The 15,214-nt window shown below is 42.9% G+C and overlaps 1 protein-coding gene across 1 annotated transcript; it reads right to left on the bottom strand.

Annotated features, from left to right (window-relative positions):
- Positions 1-8,444: 8,444 nt before the first annotated feature.
- LOC308611563 (putative spermatogenesis-associated protein 31C2) lies at positions 8,445-12,166 on the bottom strand (the record flags this gene model as incomplete). The annotated part of the gene is made up of 4 exons (XM_081260282.1): positions 12,118-12,166; positions 11,702-11,762; positions 10,497-11,473; positions 8,445-8,527 (listed from the first exon to the last, which is right to left on the bottom strand). The coding sequence occupies exons 3-4, from the start codon at positions 11,341-11,343 to the stop codon at positions 8,445-8,447; spliced, it is 930 nt and encodes a 309-aa protein (XP_081116408.1). The 5' UTR covers positions 11,344-11,473; positions 11,702-11,762; positions 12,118-12,166.
- Between the last annotated feature and the right edge of the window lie 3,048 nt (positions 12,167-15,214).

Below are 15,214 nucleotides of genomic sequence, written 5' to 3'. Positions count from 1 at the left end.
AGTAACATGAATTGACGTAGAGATTATCATACTAAGTGAAGTAATTCAGAGAAAGACAAATATCATATGATATCACTTATCTGTGGAATCTGAAAAAATGATACAAATGAACTTAATTACAAAAGAGAAACAAACTCACAGACTTAAAAAACAAACTTATGGTTACTAAAGGGAAAAGGTATGGGGAGGGATAAATTAGGAGTTTGGATTCACATATACACACTACTATATATAAAATAGATAATCAACAAGACCCTACTGTATAGCAAAGGGAACTCTACTCACTATTCTGTACTAACCTATATGGCAAAAGAATCTGAAAATGAATGGATATATGTATATGTATAACTGAATCATTTTGCTGTACACCTGAAACTAATTCAACATTGTAAATCAACTATACTTCAATATAAAATAAAAATTAAATTAAAAAAAGAGATTAAAAAAAGAAGTGTCTTCCAATGCAAGGATCAGATCAAAGAACATGAATGGAATATTCCTACTGGGACGATTAGGAGGATAACACATCCTTGGTAGGTGCAGAGCCTGTTCACTTATCCTCTGACTTTCCTTGTTCCCTTTCTCCACTACATCCTATTAAGCAGATAAAAACTTTGAGAAAGCTGCCTCTTCCTTCACCAATGCCAAGAAGGACAAACTCAAAGAGCCATTTTCTGTCTGTCTTCCTCTGATGTTGCTTCTTCATGTTTGAGCTATTGGGAGGAGAGAGAGGCAATAAATTCTCGTAATAAAAGCAAAAAATAAAAATAAAAAATAAGCCTATATGGTCAGTCACAATCCTTGCTATACTTATATAAATAAGACCGAGTGTATTGAATCTAGACTTATTTTGCAAACAAATTTGTCTTAATTTGGCTATCTTTGATAGAAATGAGGGTGATTTTAGAGAGAAAAATTATCTTTCGATAGAAACCAAAATACGTATTGTGGATATTAGATTCTAGTGCTATTAATTTTCCTTGAAGTTTTGTTAATTACCTGAAAACTGGACTGTGTCCTGAATTTTTCTAGTTTCCTCCACTACCTGACTACAACTCTCCAAACTAGTGTTTCCAAATTTTCTCCCACCCTTTTAACTTGGAATCATTGAAACTAAAACTGCCTTTTTTTCTGAAGTCCTGCATACTGCAGGTAGATATCTTAATATAAACTTCAGAGAAATCTCCACAGCAGCTCATGTTTAGACAGTCTTCTTCGTTCCTGTTGCTATATGGACCACTCAGAAAGTTTACCTGAACATCTGATGGACATTCAAACTACAAAAGATGCTTTAACCCTGACATTTAGAGATCTTCTCAACTGTCTACCCTCAGAACTCAAAAACTGGTATGAAATTTGCCTCCATTAGTAACCATTGTTTTTTTGTCTCCATAGCAATGCCTCTTATTCCATACCTGATTGCTTGTACAGTAAGCTTAACTTCTACTTGGAAATACTGCTTTGGAAGAGAAAATTAAGGTAAAATGATCATATGGATGAACTCTAATCCAATATGACTTGTATCTTTATAAGGGGGGAATACTAGAACACAGACATGCACAGACTGAGGGGCAACCATGTGAGGACACAGCGAGAAGGTAGCCATCAAAGGAGAGAGACCTCAAAGAAACTAAACTTGATACTTTGATCTTGGACTTCTAGCCTCTAGAGCTATGAGAAAATATATTTTTGTTGTTTAAGCCACCTAGTAGCCAGTGTGGTATTTTGTTATGGCAGCCCTAGCAAACAAATACAATCACTATTAGGGAAAAAAAAAATCATGTGCTTTGTTATTCCAGTAGAATGATTTTAACACTGATTACTTCTTACCTTGAGATTATAAAAGACAGTGATAAACATTACTGTAGAGTATATATGAGTTGTGTCCTATGAAACAAAGGTAGTTAACAAACACCTCTCAGCTGTAGATGATGCCATGTGTTCATCTGATCAGCAAGAGGACATGAGTGGAAGGGAGAACCTTTTCTGCTTCAGACAAGCAACTTCCTGGGTTACCCTGAGTATGACAAAGAGGGCCATTGCTTGGGGACCAGGTCTCCAAGCAGTCACAACAGGCCTCAGGAAACCACAAGAAAATTGTGAAGGAAGAATATTACTAGCCAGGCCCATATGAATCTTTTCCTCCGATCACTGCTCTTTTGTGAAAAGTTCTTCCAAATACACATTTTTGTCCCAAAATATCATGTTGGATGCTCGCTACTAGGAGCAAATTTTTCTAGCATCTCTGTTGGATGAATTTTCACGCTTGCAAAATCACTCAGAAAAGAGTTCATCCTCCCAACACCTCCCCTGCACCAGTGTCCCCCTAAACAGCATCTGACCACAATATGAAGGAACTTACCTCCCAGGTAAACAGGTGCTTGAATGTGATTTAATTATCTCTGCATCCTCTCCCTGGTCTCCCTGTGAAATCTAGTCACCTCTTTGCATTAAAGCATTTCTGTGGGAAGCCCTGTAAGGTGCTGGCTATTCTCAATTCTGTCCTGCTGGTTTCTCTGAAGTGCCTAGAAGCTGTCCTCTCCACACACAAACTGTTCTGACAAACTTCATTTGAATGATTTGGATTTTAATTCTCAATTTGCTTCTGTTCCTAAGCCTTAAGGCTTTTTTTTTTTTCTTTTTTTTTACCAATTCAGAAAAAAGCATCATTAAAAAAAAGACAAGGTTGGGCTTCCCTCTTGGTGCAGTGGTTGAGAGTCCGCCTGCCGATGCAGGGGACACGGGTTCGTGCCCCGTTTCGGGAAGATCCCACATGCCGTGGAATGGCTGGACCCGTGAGCCATGACCTCTGAGCCGGCATGTCCGGAGCCTGTGCTCTGCAACGGGAGAGGCCACAACAGTGAGGGGCCTGCGTACCAAAAAAAAAAAAAAAAAAAAAAAAAAAAAGACAAGGCTACTCGCAGATCTAACATGCTAAGGTTTAACTTAGTACGTTCTTAGGACTGATGTTTTCCAAGGAACAAACTTTCTTGTTTCCTGTGCAATAATAAAGGTTTGTTATAAAAGTTAAGTACAAAAAGTGAGAAAAAATAAAAATAGTGGTATCTTCACAGTTGACTTCTTAACATATTTTCTGATATATGTAAAAAGAGAAAAATTGGCAAAATGAGTACCAACATTTTAAAAAATAAGAATTAAGCCTAAATCCCTGGATTTACCAATTTTATAAAATAAGAAAGTAACATTTTATAAAATACAATTTTATGAAATATGATTTTATAAAATTTGTTTAGCTAAGTAACAAATGATTTGCCCACAAAACAGATTTAGCAGGTGGAGTCCAGGGGGCACATTCTACAAAATAAATTTATTGACACTGTAAAGGGTTACTAGCATAGAATTGTGGTGGGAATAAAAAGGGCAGTGACCTTCGTCCTGAAGTTTAGGAGTGATCCCTGAATTGAGAGATATCTGAGTTGAAGTGGTCACTGGAAACAAATGGTAGAGACAAATCACAGAGAGCAGACTGTATCAATTCCAGCTTCTGGACTCAGAGAAGGAAGGAAGAGCTTCAGATTTCATTGCAGAGAATGAGGCTGAGAAACTTTAAAATCAGATGCTTTTTCCCAGATCCAGGGCGCCAGCTAATGCACAAAAATGCTTAAAGCCACATAGGTATGTCACCTTTATTTCCTAGAGAAGATGTTAGCATTTTCTAAATCCTCATCTACCATGCCTGGCATGCATTATTTTATAGCTTTCTGGAAGTTTCATCAGCACCACTGGTATATTTGTAGTACGATGTGTCTGTGGAGAGTAGAGAATGCACGTCCGGGCTGGGGGCAACGGACTCTTCTAGCTACCACAGTGAGTGGTGCCCCTGCAAACCTGAGTAAGGAAGACAACTTGCCTTTGGGTGGGTAGTGTTACAATCTGCATGTCTAGGGGCACAAATGTAAAGACCGACCCTGTTCTGGGAATGATTATGATTCTGACTGACCTCAAAGGGGTAATTATGAAACCCCTGGATCATCAGGATCTGGATGTTCCCTACTTTTTCCATGGTGTGATCATGACAGAAAGTGTGGCTGTAGATATCTGGGAACATTTCCAGGAAGGTCCTCCTGTAGGAGTTAATTATAAAGTAAATGTGTATAAAAGAGAAAATAATATTGAAACCTATCAAGGGGAGGAGATCTTAAGGGTTAATATTGTAGATGGACTACTTTGGAAACAATCTTTTTCCCTTGGAGTATTAAGAAGTCATCGCATAATTGCCATCTCTCCACATTTCGTTCTAGAGTGCCTGGTTTCTTGATATCAGTGTGAGACCTGTTTTAAATAAAAATCTATTTGTAAAAATCCAGATCTGTAATATGTTGTAAATATCATTGTAGTGTCTTTTAACTATAGATTAAAAATCACTTCATTTTCAACAAAATATTTTGATGTAAACATCAAATGTTTTGAAAACAAAGGGGATCTGTTTTTGTTGTTTTCTCTTTTATCTAATTTTTGTATCCATTTTGCCTGGGCATATTAAATGGTAAAAATATTTATAAGATTTGCACTAGGTGAATCTTCTTAAAAAGAAAATACGGAAGGCCACAGAGTCTGGGAATATTAATATCTTTTTAATAGATTGATCCCCCTTGATTTCTTATTCTGGAGTAAAGGTACAAGTTTTTCCATGAAAATTAGACACAAATCATCTGACACAATGTACGACAGATGGAAAATGGTTGATGGGAATTTTGCTTTAATGCACATTGTTCATTGTAATTTTGCCCAGCTTAATGAACTGTGAATTAATAATGAGGAGCAACACATTCAACGTATTATAGTAATAAAGTGCTTTTATGGACATTTTTCATGTTTCCAGGCTTTCTTGGCCACCCTGAACAATTTTAACTCAAAGGATTAAAAAATAATCGCTTATTTAACTGTGTTAAAATAGTCAACTTTGAAAAGGATATTTTCCTGTATGAACTTTTTCCTAATTGCTTCCATTTGGTTCTGATCAGTAAACTTACCTGAGTAAGCTGCACTATTGAAACAAAAGTGATCTGATAGAGTCTTAGATGACATACGGGACCAGAGTCCATTGCTTTCTGATTCAACGACATAAAGGAGTAAAGGGAAAAATTAATAATTATACATTGTTTAATTAGGAGAATAGAAAAACTAAATTTCTTGTAGAAATAAGCCCAAAGAGTCCTCGTGTCAGCCCTGTTCCTCTTAAAAGACCGTGACGCTGTAATACCAATGGATAATCTGGGAGACAACCAGCTGTCATTAAAATAGATTTTACCAAGGCAAGGGCAATAGGTTGCTTATTAGCAGTGAGAAATCAGTAGTCTTTTAGAAGTGTACCCTTTGGAAAGTGTGAGCTATATAATAAATGAAAGCCTTTCATTATTCATTGTTATAAGCCAGATGTAGATTAAATGTACACTACCTTCAATTCAGATATTAAGATATCCTTCCCTCAGTAATTTTATGAGGTAACATGTAGAATGTCAACCATAGGCTAAGTCATATATTTTATAATCTTTCAAAACTTTTTTAAGCAATGTGTTAACCCTATAATGAATATAAAGTGGATCCTAACTGCATGTCTTAGAAAATGTGCATTTCATAGAATTATTTAAGAATGAATCCTTAATAGCCCATCTTTTTAAGTATGTTAGCTGAACGTTATGATTGTGTAATATCATTTTAGGGCATTACCACATTTTAAGAAATAAACTGGGGCTTCCCTGGTGGCGCAGTGATTGAGAGTCCGCCTGCCGATGCAGGGGACACGGGTTCGTGCCCCGGTCCGGGAAGATCCCACATGCCGCGGAGCAGTTGGGCCCATGAGCCATGGCCACTGGGCCTGTGCGTCCGGAGCCTGTGCTCCGCAAGGGGACAGGCCACAGCGGTGAGAGGCCCGCGTACCGCAAAAAAAAAAAAAAAAAAGAAATAAACTAATATTCAGAAGCATAATTTTGCCAGAATGTAAAATTTAAAACCAGAAATTTGACTTGTGAAAAATCCTCACATGATTATTGGCCTGTTAAAAAATAAAGCAAAGCCCACAAACCTGATGCAAGCTATTATGTGCAAAATAATGTGCTAGTTACACAGCCCTCTGGGAAGTGAATGTGAGTCCGGATACTTCTTTCTTGGTTTATTTCATTCCTAGAGTACCTTTGTTGCAGGTTTTTCTTATGTTCCCAAAGGAAACAAGTAAGCCATCTCAAGTTTAAGTTCTGTCCTCAATAAAGTAAAAAATGTGCCAGATACCATTTGACTGGATGATAACTAAAACTGGACAAATATTTTCTCTCACTGGAGACTGACAGTGTTTTAGTTGTGCTTAAAATTTGTGATTCTCCTAAAAAAAGGGTACTAATGAAAACTTATGGTTACCAGGAGATAAGGGGGGAAGGATAAATTGGGAGATTGGGATTGACATATACACACGACTATATACAAAATAGATAATAATAACCTACTGTATAGGACGGGGAGCTCTACTCAATACTCTGTAATGGCCTCTATGGGAAAAGAATCTTTTAAAAAAGTGGACATATGTATATGTATAACTGGCTCCCTTTGCTGTACACCTGAAACTAACACAAATTTGTAACTCAACTATACTCCACTAAAAATCTTTTAAAATAAAAAAATAGAGTACTACATGCATTTCTAAGAAATAAACATTATTTTCTTTATTCTTCTAAAATAAATAAAAATAAAATAATGTAATATGTGATTTTCAAGCTAATGAACACCTAAGAAAGAAATTTGAAAATCTACATTTGGAATGTATAATTCTTTTGTTCAGAGGCAGTGACATTCCAAAAGAACAAAACTTCTCAAACATGTCCCCATTTAGAGTAATGCTGACAGTGAGTGTCTGGTGGATCTCAGAGGGGCACAACTGATAATATATTTATCATGCTGCCAGTTTGCTAAGTGGTTTCATATTCACTAAGAAAGGCTTGTCAATGGATACTGAAGAATAGATGTGAGGTCTCTGTGAGGTCTTTGTGCCAAGTCTCTGTGTGTTGTCTCTGGGTGAGATCTCTGTGTGAAGTCTCTGTATGAGGTCCCTTTGGAAGGTATCTCTGGGAAATCTGTTAAATCTGTGCTAGGTTTCTGTCTGAGGGTCTGTGAAGCAACATGAGGTCCTTGTGTGAGGACTCAGTATGTGATCTCTGAGAAAGGTGTTTGCATGAGAAGTCTCTCTTGAGAGGTGTGTCGGTGAAGTCTTTGTGTATTGTCTCTGGGTCTCTCCATTTCTTTTTTTCTTTTGGTCTCTCCATTTCTTGTCTTACTGTACCTTATGGAAGACGGAGCAGCAAGAGAAGGGCAAAGGGACTTGATTCTTTGTTTTCTTGCTGTTCCATCAGCATCACCTGACTGTGGCACTCTCCCAGCAGGAGCCAGGGGGGTCCAAGTCCAGCTTCCCCATATTCCCAGAACTCACTTCTGGGTGCCCCTGAGAGCACCCAGCAGCAGCCAGGCTCAGGTCCCAGCCCTGTCAACTCTTTCCTCTGGGTACCGACCCCTCCCACAAGTCCTGGCTCCACTCTCACTGCTCTGCCCATTCTGGAGGCTGCCTTGGGAATTGGGGCCCAGAGGTAGGGCCTGGCTCCAGGGAGAAACCAGGGGTGTGAGCAGTCCTGTGCTCACTCTGCCCCCTCCACCCCAGGTCACAGCATTTCCACGTGTTGAGGGGCCTGACAGGGATGGGGGATGGGGTCCATTTCTGTTGTCATCTGGATCAGGGGCATCAGCTGGAACAGAAATCTCCACAATGAGAAACACACCACCTGGAGCTGTGTCCACCACGCGCCCTGCACATGGCAGAAATCACCAAATCACTCTAGAGAAATTCTTCCTCGTCTCCCTGCTTTTCCATATGGATGGGGGTCAGGAGACAAGAAAAGCTGTGCCAGAAGCAGATCAGTGGAACACCCCTGGATTGCACCCTGCCCCATCCACTTTGCCAGGTCACCTCCACACCACCACAAATCCTGTCTGATTGCTTCTTCACCTGCCAGGCTCTGGGGTGATCAAGGACTGGGAGACAGGCAAGGCTTACTACACAATCACAGGCCAGTCCCCACCTCTCCCCTGGAGCAGTCCTTGGGCCATGTGTTTACGTGAAGGTCACCAGACTAGGAGTCACATCCCAAGTTCCCTAGTCCTGGCTTTTACACCTATTGTTAACTTATCCTTCCTAAAAGTCAAGAGGTGATGATGTGTAAGCTTATTAAATATAGTATTAAGAGATTAACCTTCCCTGATTTGCTTTACTTCTATAAGTTTGACCTTCTGTTTTGACCTAAAGGTGGTTTCTCTAGGTCTGTGATCTTAGAGTTGGAATAGGGTAGAGACCCTGGGGTGGGGTCATGATGAGCTACTGGACCCTTAACTTTTCCTCCCCTTTAGGCCTTTAGATGGTGGTTGTATGTCAGGGGGCTGCTCTTTCAGAACCGCACATTTAGGGGAATCTGGTACCACTTTGCCTCCTTCCTTGGATCCAGGGATTTTTCTACACCTACGTCCCACCCTAAGTTCACAGTGTTTGACCATCAGATAGTTACTACCCACAGTCACACCCCTATTCCATTCATCCAAAACTCCTTCTCTGGGGTTAACATAGAGTGGAAGGTAGGTGACCCATGAACATAGCCATTCATTTATATGGGACTGCACTCAACACAGCCCTCAGCAGCCTCCCTGATACTCCCCCCACCTACACACACAGAGCTGGAAATGCCATCCTTGTTGCTGCTCTAAAGTCTAGGAAAAACAGAGGTGGGGGAGGGTGATGCTGTACATTTTATTATGCCTAAGCTAAAAGGGGTTCATAGGGCATATCTCAATCCCAGCCTTCAGCAGAGAGAGAAGGAACTCTTAAGAGCAGATGTTGGATATTCCCTACCAAGAGATCCAGGGGCAAGATTTCTCCTGTTTCTGAACTCAGAGCCCATACTGTATTCCCCCCAAACTTCCATCCACTTGGCTCTGACACTTCCTGGAGCCTGAATTGCAATGTCCGGCCCTATCGTGTAAACCTATCCACTACAGTTGCATAAAGTTCAAAGTAGCATAGAAGAAGGAGAAAGACTGGTTGAACCCGATCCTTGGGTGTGGGCTTCATAGGTTTTTCCCATCTCATTGTTAGAGTAATTTTGGTTTGTGTAATGACAGTATCATAAGGTGCAATGAAGGGACACGAGACAAGGAGCAAGCCTGTGATGCTACTGTCCACCTCCCTCCATGCCCCTCCCTTCTAGAAGACAAAGTGCACAGCACAGACAGCAGCCATTACACTATGCTTTTATTAGAAAAAATATATGTATATATATATATGTATTGGGGAACATTAAATATCTTGGATGTGCTAATGAGAAAATCATTTTCTCTACATGGACTGAATTTTTACTTGGAGACATGTTTTCCTACTAAAGGGAAGACTAAAGAAGGATTTTACTGTCGACCAGGCAAGACACCTCCCCAAAGATGACAATGCCTTGGACAGTAGTGTTGATGGCGGGCTGGGGCACCTGGAATCCTTGGCCCATACTGGCAGGTACTAACTGAAAACAAACTCTTCTTGGGGGGCAAGGATGGGAGGCACCTTAGGCCCAGCTGCTCATCGTCGAACCTTACACTTTTCAAACTATGTTGGTGTCTGACTTCCCTTTCCCTGATAGAACAACTCTGGCCCTTGGAGGTGGCTTTATGACTGCAGGCTGTATAACCCATCATTCTCCCTTGCTCTGGGTAGGAGGTAAGCCTGTGGTAGCAGAAACACCCACATACTGGGACTTGGAATTCCAGTTTGTGTTCATTTAACTTTGTGGCATGAAGTCCATGGTGAATTGCTCTTTTTTCTTCTGGGATCTGTCCAACAGCTCTCATGCGTGCCCGACCCTCAGCAGTCTCACTCTTCAAGGTTGATCTGCTTTTGACTGATCCGTGACTCTGGGCAGTGGCTGATATGGGCTTTTTTTTTTGCAGAGCATCTCGACCATTGACTTTTTTCTTGGGGAAAATCCACTTTAAAAATAGCCTCATCCTTTTTCTGAAGAGGCATTCTGGTGGGCTATGTTTCTTCTCTGGCATGAGCTGGAGACATCTGCTCCCAATAGAGTCTGTTATTCCCCTGACCTGGGCAGGGCGGCTCATACTTCCAGCTTGAGAGGTCCCTAATTCTTTAAACCTTTCTTCATGCTCTCCTGGTTTATGCCTCCTACAGTCCTCTCTTTTGTAAGTAGGGGCAATCATCTTGCTCTGGCTCTTCCATGAGTCTTGGAGTTTTGAAGTTTTGGGCTCCTGCTGCCCTAGGTGGCTCCTTTGGGCTTCCATAAGGCCACTTGGCTCCTGGGAAGCTAACCTGTCTCTGGTGGGGACTCTCTGGGGATGGCACTGAGGCACCTGAGAAGCCAAGTTGTCTGCAGCAAGGAACCTGTGTTTGGGAAAGTCCTGAAGCTGGCTGTCTGACTGTACCTTTACTTTGGAGTTAAACTCACTGGCAACCTCCATGTTAAGGCATGGCTCACCTGGATGTTGGAAAACAGACAGTCTAGGTAGTAGGAAACTTCTACTGGCCCCTGGCACCTCTAAACTCCTCATATGTACATTTGTGGTTTGGGATTTTGTCAACACTTTGGTTTCCAAGATAACACTAGACTGTGGTTGAAGAGCAGGAGACTCCTTGGCCTCCACAGCCTCCCTGGCCTCTTCACCTCTCAAAGATTGGGATCCGAAGTTCACCTCCATCACTGTTACCCTATGGCAGGGGTCTCGTGAGGCCTGACCACCACTCTCCTCTCTTGGCTCATTCCTGACCATTGCTGAACTTGGACCTGGCTCTAGGCTGTCCCTCTTGACTCCTTCCACACTCTCACTCTTCCAGGTTCTGCCCACAAGGCTGAGTGTGAGGGACTGAGAAGGTGGCCTGCCCTCCTGTCCAGTCAGAGAAGCCTTTGAGGGCCCATGGTAGTCAATAGATGGAACCGCTCCCAGGGTACTCTGGATTTCCTTACACACAGTTGAGGGGACAAGGAGAGGCCTCTTCAGGGTAGGAACTGACTCTTCTGTTATCACCTTCTCTCCTGAATGAGCCCGAGGAGGTTTCTCCAGGAACTCAGCAAACTTGACTGTTGAGTGGGACCCAGACACACAGGTGGCTGAAGGGGAAGTGGCAAACTGCAGAACGGTGGAGGGTTGGAACTTTTTCGACTTAAAGAGATTTATGGGCTTGAGGACCTTGAGGGGTAGGGTCCACCTGTGCTTTACCCAAAACCTTTTAATATGTGCTTCCAGCACCTCTCGAGTGTCTGGATCAGGGAAGGAAACCCTACAGGAGGTGTTCATGCAGGGTTCCCAACCCTTCAAGCAGTATCTTCCACAGGCTCCAGCAGGCACGGCTTTGCACGTCTCACCAGGAGGGTCTTGACATGAGAGCTGATGAAAGTTGCCCTTGCCAGGAAGCCTCCCCAGGCAGCTGTAGGAGAGCAGATGGGGCCAGGATGGCCGGACAGGACAGGCAGGGGTGGGCACCTGCAGCCCAAGAACCCTCCTCTGCCCCCACACTGACTTCTTAATGCTCCTGCTCTCCCTCACCCTAGGGCCTTAGCCACGCCCTCCCATGGCTCCCCCTCCCAGGGCTGGGGTCACATTAGAGGCTCTGGGAGGAAGGACGACCCAGGAGAGAAGGGGAAAGGTTCTTTACCTTTGCAGAAGTGAAACCAGGTCGTGAGTCCCCTCCAGTTCTTCCAAGCAATCTCTGCAAGCTGGAAATCAGGAGACTGGGTCATGGTGGTGAAGGCAGAGGCCTAAGAGTCTTTCAGGAGGCTGAGTGCAATGACCCTTTAAGGGAAATCTTTGGAGGATTAGACTCTGGAGCCCAAGTATCAGTGTCCAAGGCCACATGTCCCTGACAGTGATGGTAAGTCTCACTTGAAAAGGGTTTGTCCTTTGCAAAGTGCTTCCACGTTCATTAGGCTCTGTTAATTAGGCTCAGGCTCTGTTTCCTGAGGAATAAGCTCTGCCCCTGGCATCCTCAGAGACCGTGAAGCTGGGCCCTCAGGATTAGGAGAGATGGAAGCTAACTCTCGGGTCGCGCAGGGCTGAATGGCAAAGGCTTACCTTTCAAAGATCCACTTTTCTTCCTACTCCTGCTCCTCCCCTTCAGCTTTACTTGATGCTGAGAGATAAGAAAAAGTGAGGGGCTAACACCCAACTCTCACTGTCCTCTATCTAGGCAAGCTGTGTTCATGAACAACATGACTTTCTACATTTAACTAAAACTCTGTGGGGTTTTTTCCCCTTTTACTTAAAGTGTATAACAATATTTTCAGTTTTTCTTCTTTGAAGAGTGCAAAGAATTTTTTTTTTTTTGGGGGGGGTATGCGGGCCTCTCACTGTTGTGGCCTCTCCCGTTGCGGAGCACAGGCTCCGGACGCACAGGCCCAGCGGCCATGGCTCACAGGCCCTGCCACTCCACTCCGTGGCACGTGGGATCATCCCGGACCGGGGCACAAACCTGCGTCCCCTGCATTGGCAGGGGGACTCTCAACCACTGCACCACCAGGGAAGCCCAAGAAGGATTTTTTAAGTTTTAATCACCATAGATTTCTTCTGTCACTGTTCCTCTGATCAAGAAACACACATATCCTCAGACCTAAATGCCCACGTGAGCTTTGTCAGATAGGATTCTGCTTCCCAAAGCCAGACCTCCTCTCCAGCCTCTTCTCTCAGGCTCTCAGGGGCTCAGCCCCAACACAGAGGAAGGTCTCACTTGAGACACCCGCTGTGGGAAGGTGGCTGGTGAACCAGGGCTCAGGGGTCAGCCTTCCTGCAGAGATTGAACTCTTAGTAATCCAGTCCTTAACCATTAGTCACTGCATTTGGGACTTGCCCTGGAGCCCTCTACCATACCTGAACTCCTGGTCTAAGATCTTAGGCTAGAAATCCTCATGCCCACTCTAACCCCTCTCTGGCCTGGCTTTTCCCTAGAAGGATGATGTTCTATACTTTTCTGAGAGTTCCCATCTCAGGAGTCTCTCTACGTGGTTTAGAAAAGTGGAAATAAGAATAAGAAAAAAAGAGAGAATCTCTGCTGGGATTAAGCCAAAGGTTTCTTACCTTCCTGATGTTTCTATGTTTCCTAGGTGGTGCTAAGAATAGATTACTCTGGAAGCAGTGGAGTAACATTAGGAAGAGCCCCAGTCCACACAGGAACCCAAGGATGATATCAATCACCCAGGAAGTTGGGCTGGATCTCAGCCAGATAGCAACAATGTCTTTCAAAGAAAAGAGATTCTCCATCTTCTGAACTGCATTGCTGCCCTCAGGCAACAGAGCACTGGGAGTTCACTTGATGGCAGAACCCCAGGCCTGCATCACAGAGCTGTGGCCTTGTCACAAAGGGCTCCTGAGTGTGGGGGAGGGGCAATACGAGAAATAGGCTGAATCACTGCCCCTCCTTCCCATCCAGACCCACAGACACCTGCACCCTCCTGGGGCTTCCAGATCCCTCCTTCCAACTACTCTCATCCTGTCAGAGAGACCTTAGCCAATTTTCTCTTCATTCCATCTGGAACCTGGTTCCTTCATCCATTTGTGACCTTTAATTGAGGCCCACTAACTTGATAACTCTTGAACATCTTAAGCTGACCCTGGAAAACTGGCTGTTTCACAGACATTTTTACTCAGGATTTCCTTTGTCCTCAGCTCCAACTTTCCCACATCATGTATGTGTCTTGTGTAAACCCAAGGATAGAACTTGAATTTCTTTTACACTTATTTAGTTTTGTGAATTTTGAATAGTGTATGTTTTGCCTCATTTTCTATCAGAGGGAACTACACACAAAAATTAAAATAATTTATTTTTCAAAATTCATGAGTATGAAAGAATTATAAATAGTTATGTAATAGGGAAGAACAAATCTGCCTCCACATGAGATCTTTTTTACTTTAATCTTTATGCTTTGTTGCCTGAGCTAACTCTGTCCATCCCTGTGATCCAGGCTGGCTCTGCACTTTTTGTAAAACAATGTTTCCTAGAGCCTGAAATACACAGGATAGACTATTTCTAAGGCTCTGCCTTTTTTTTAAAATTAATTAATTAATTAATTAATTTATTTATTTATGGCTGTGTTGGGTCTTCGTTACTGTGCGAGGGCTTTCTCTAGTTGTGGCAAGCGGGGACCACTCTTCATCGCGGTGCGCGGGCCTCTCACTGTCGCGGTCTCTCCTGTTGCGGAGCACAGGCTCCAGACGCGCAGGCTCAGTAGTCGTGGCTCACGGGCCTAGTTGCTCCGCGGCATGTGGGATCCTCCCAGACCAGGGCTCGAACCCGTGTCCCCTGCATTAGCAGGCAGATTCTCAACCACTGCGCCACCAGGGAAGCCCCTTACGAGCGCTTTTAAGGAGCATTTTGCAGAGAGGCGGGGGTGAGTGACAAGGATCATTATTTGACTGACAGTCCTGAGCTATGTAACAAGTTTTCTGCTGCGCATGCTCTCATCCTTGAATCCCCAAGAAATGCCTACTGGGTGGGGGGAGGGGCAAAACCACATGTAATTTATGGTAATTATGGTATAATGAGTTTGGATTTACTATAGGGTATACGCCTGTCTGGTCTGGGCATGCACAGCCTGGAGAAGTCCCCTTGTGTTACTGTGCCTCTCTTTATCAGGATAAGCTGCCCACCACCAGACCACAGTCTCTCCCGTTCTGGGTGGGGTAAAGGGAGAGTCCCCAGACGGCTGCGTGTGACTCAATTTCTTCTTCTTGTCTTTCTCACCACCGTCACCTCCTTGCTGCTAACGTCTGACTAACTACCTAACAGGTCTTCTTTGCATTCATATTTGCTCCCTAAATTTTCTCTATTACTTTATTTTCAATATGTTTTGTTTGATGGGGTTTTTTTTTGGAAATTTAAAAATCTTATGATAACATTTACCTTGATTTCTTTAATTATTGTTCTACTGTTATTGATTTCTGCCATCTTATTTTATGCTTTATTTTCTACATTTTCTTTATTGTTTCTTTTTTTCCCTTCTTTGGCATCTTCCATTTTACAGGTCAAGGGTACTTATGTTTGTTTGACATTTGGGAATTTTTAATATTGTAATGGTTTTATACCTTGAATTATGTTAATTTTCTCCTCAATTTCTTACCCGTGGATGAAAAATGTTCCCTGCCATATCAGTACACAAAGGATGTTGCAGCCATCAAG

The sequence above is a fragment of the Mesoplodon bidens genome, assembly GCF_964165515.1.
Source record: "Mesoplodon bidens genome assembly, contig: HAP1_SCAFFOLD_495, whole genome shotgun sequence".
Taxonomy (NCBI): Eukaryota; Metazoa; Chordata; class Mammalia; order Artiodactyla; family Ziphiidae; genus Mesoplodon; species Mesoplodon bidens.
Note: the sequence above shows the minus strand (reverse complement) of the source record. Positions and strands in the feature narration are given on the sequence as shown.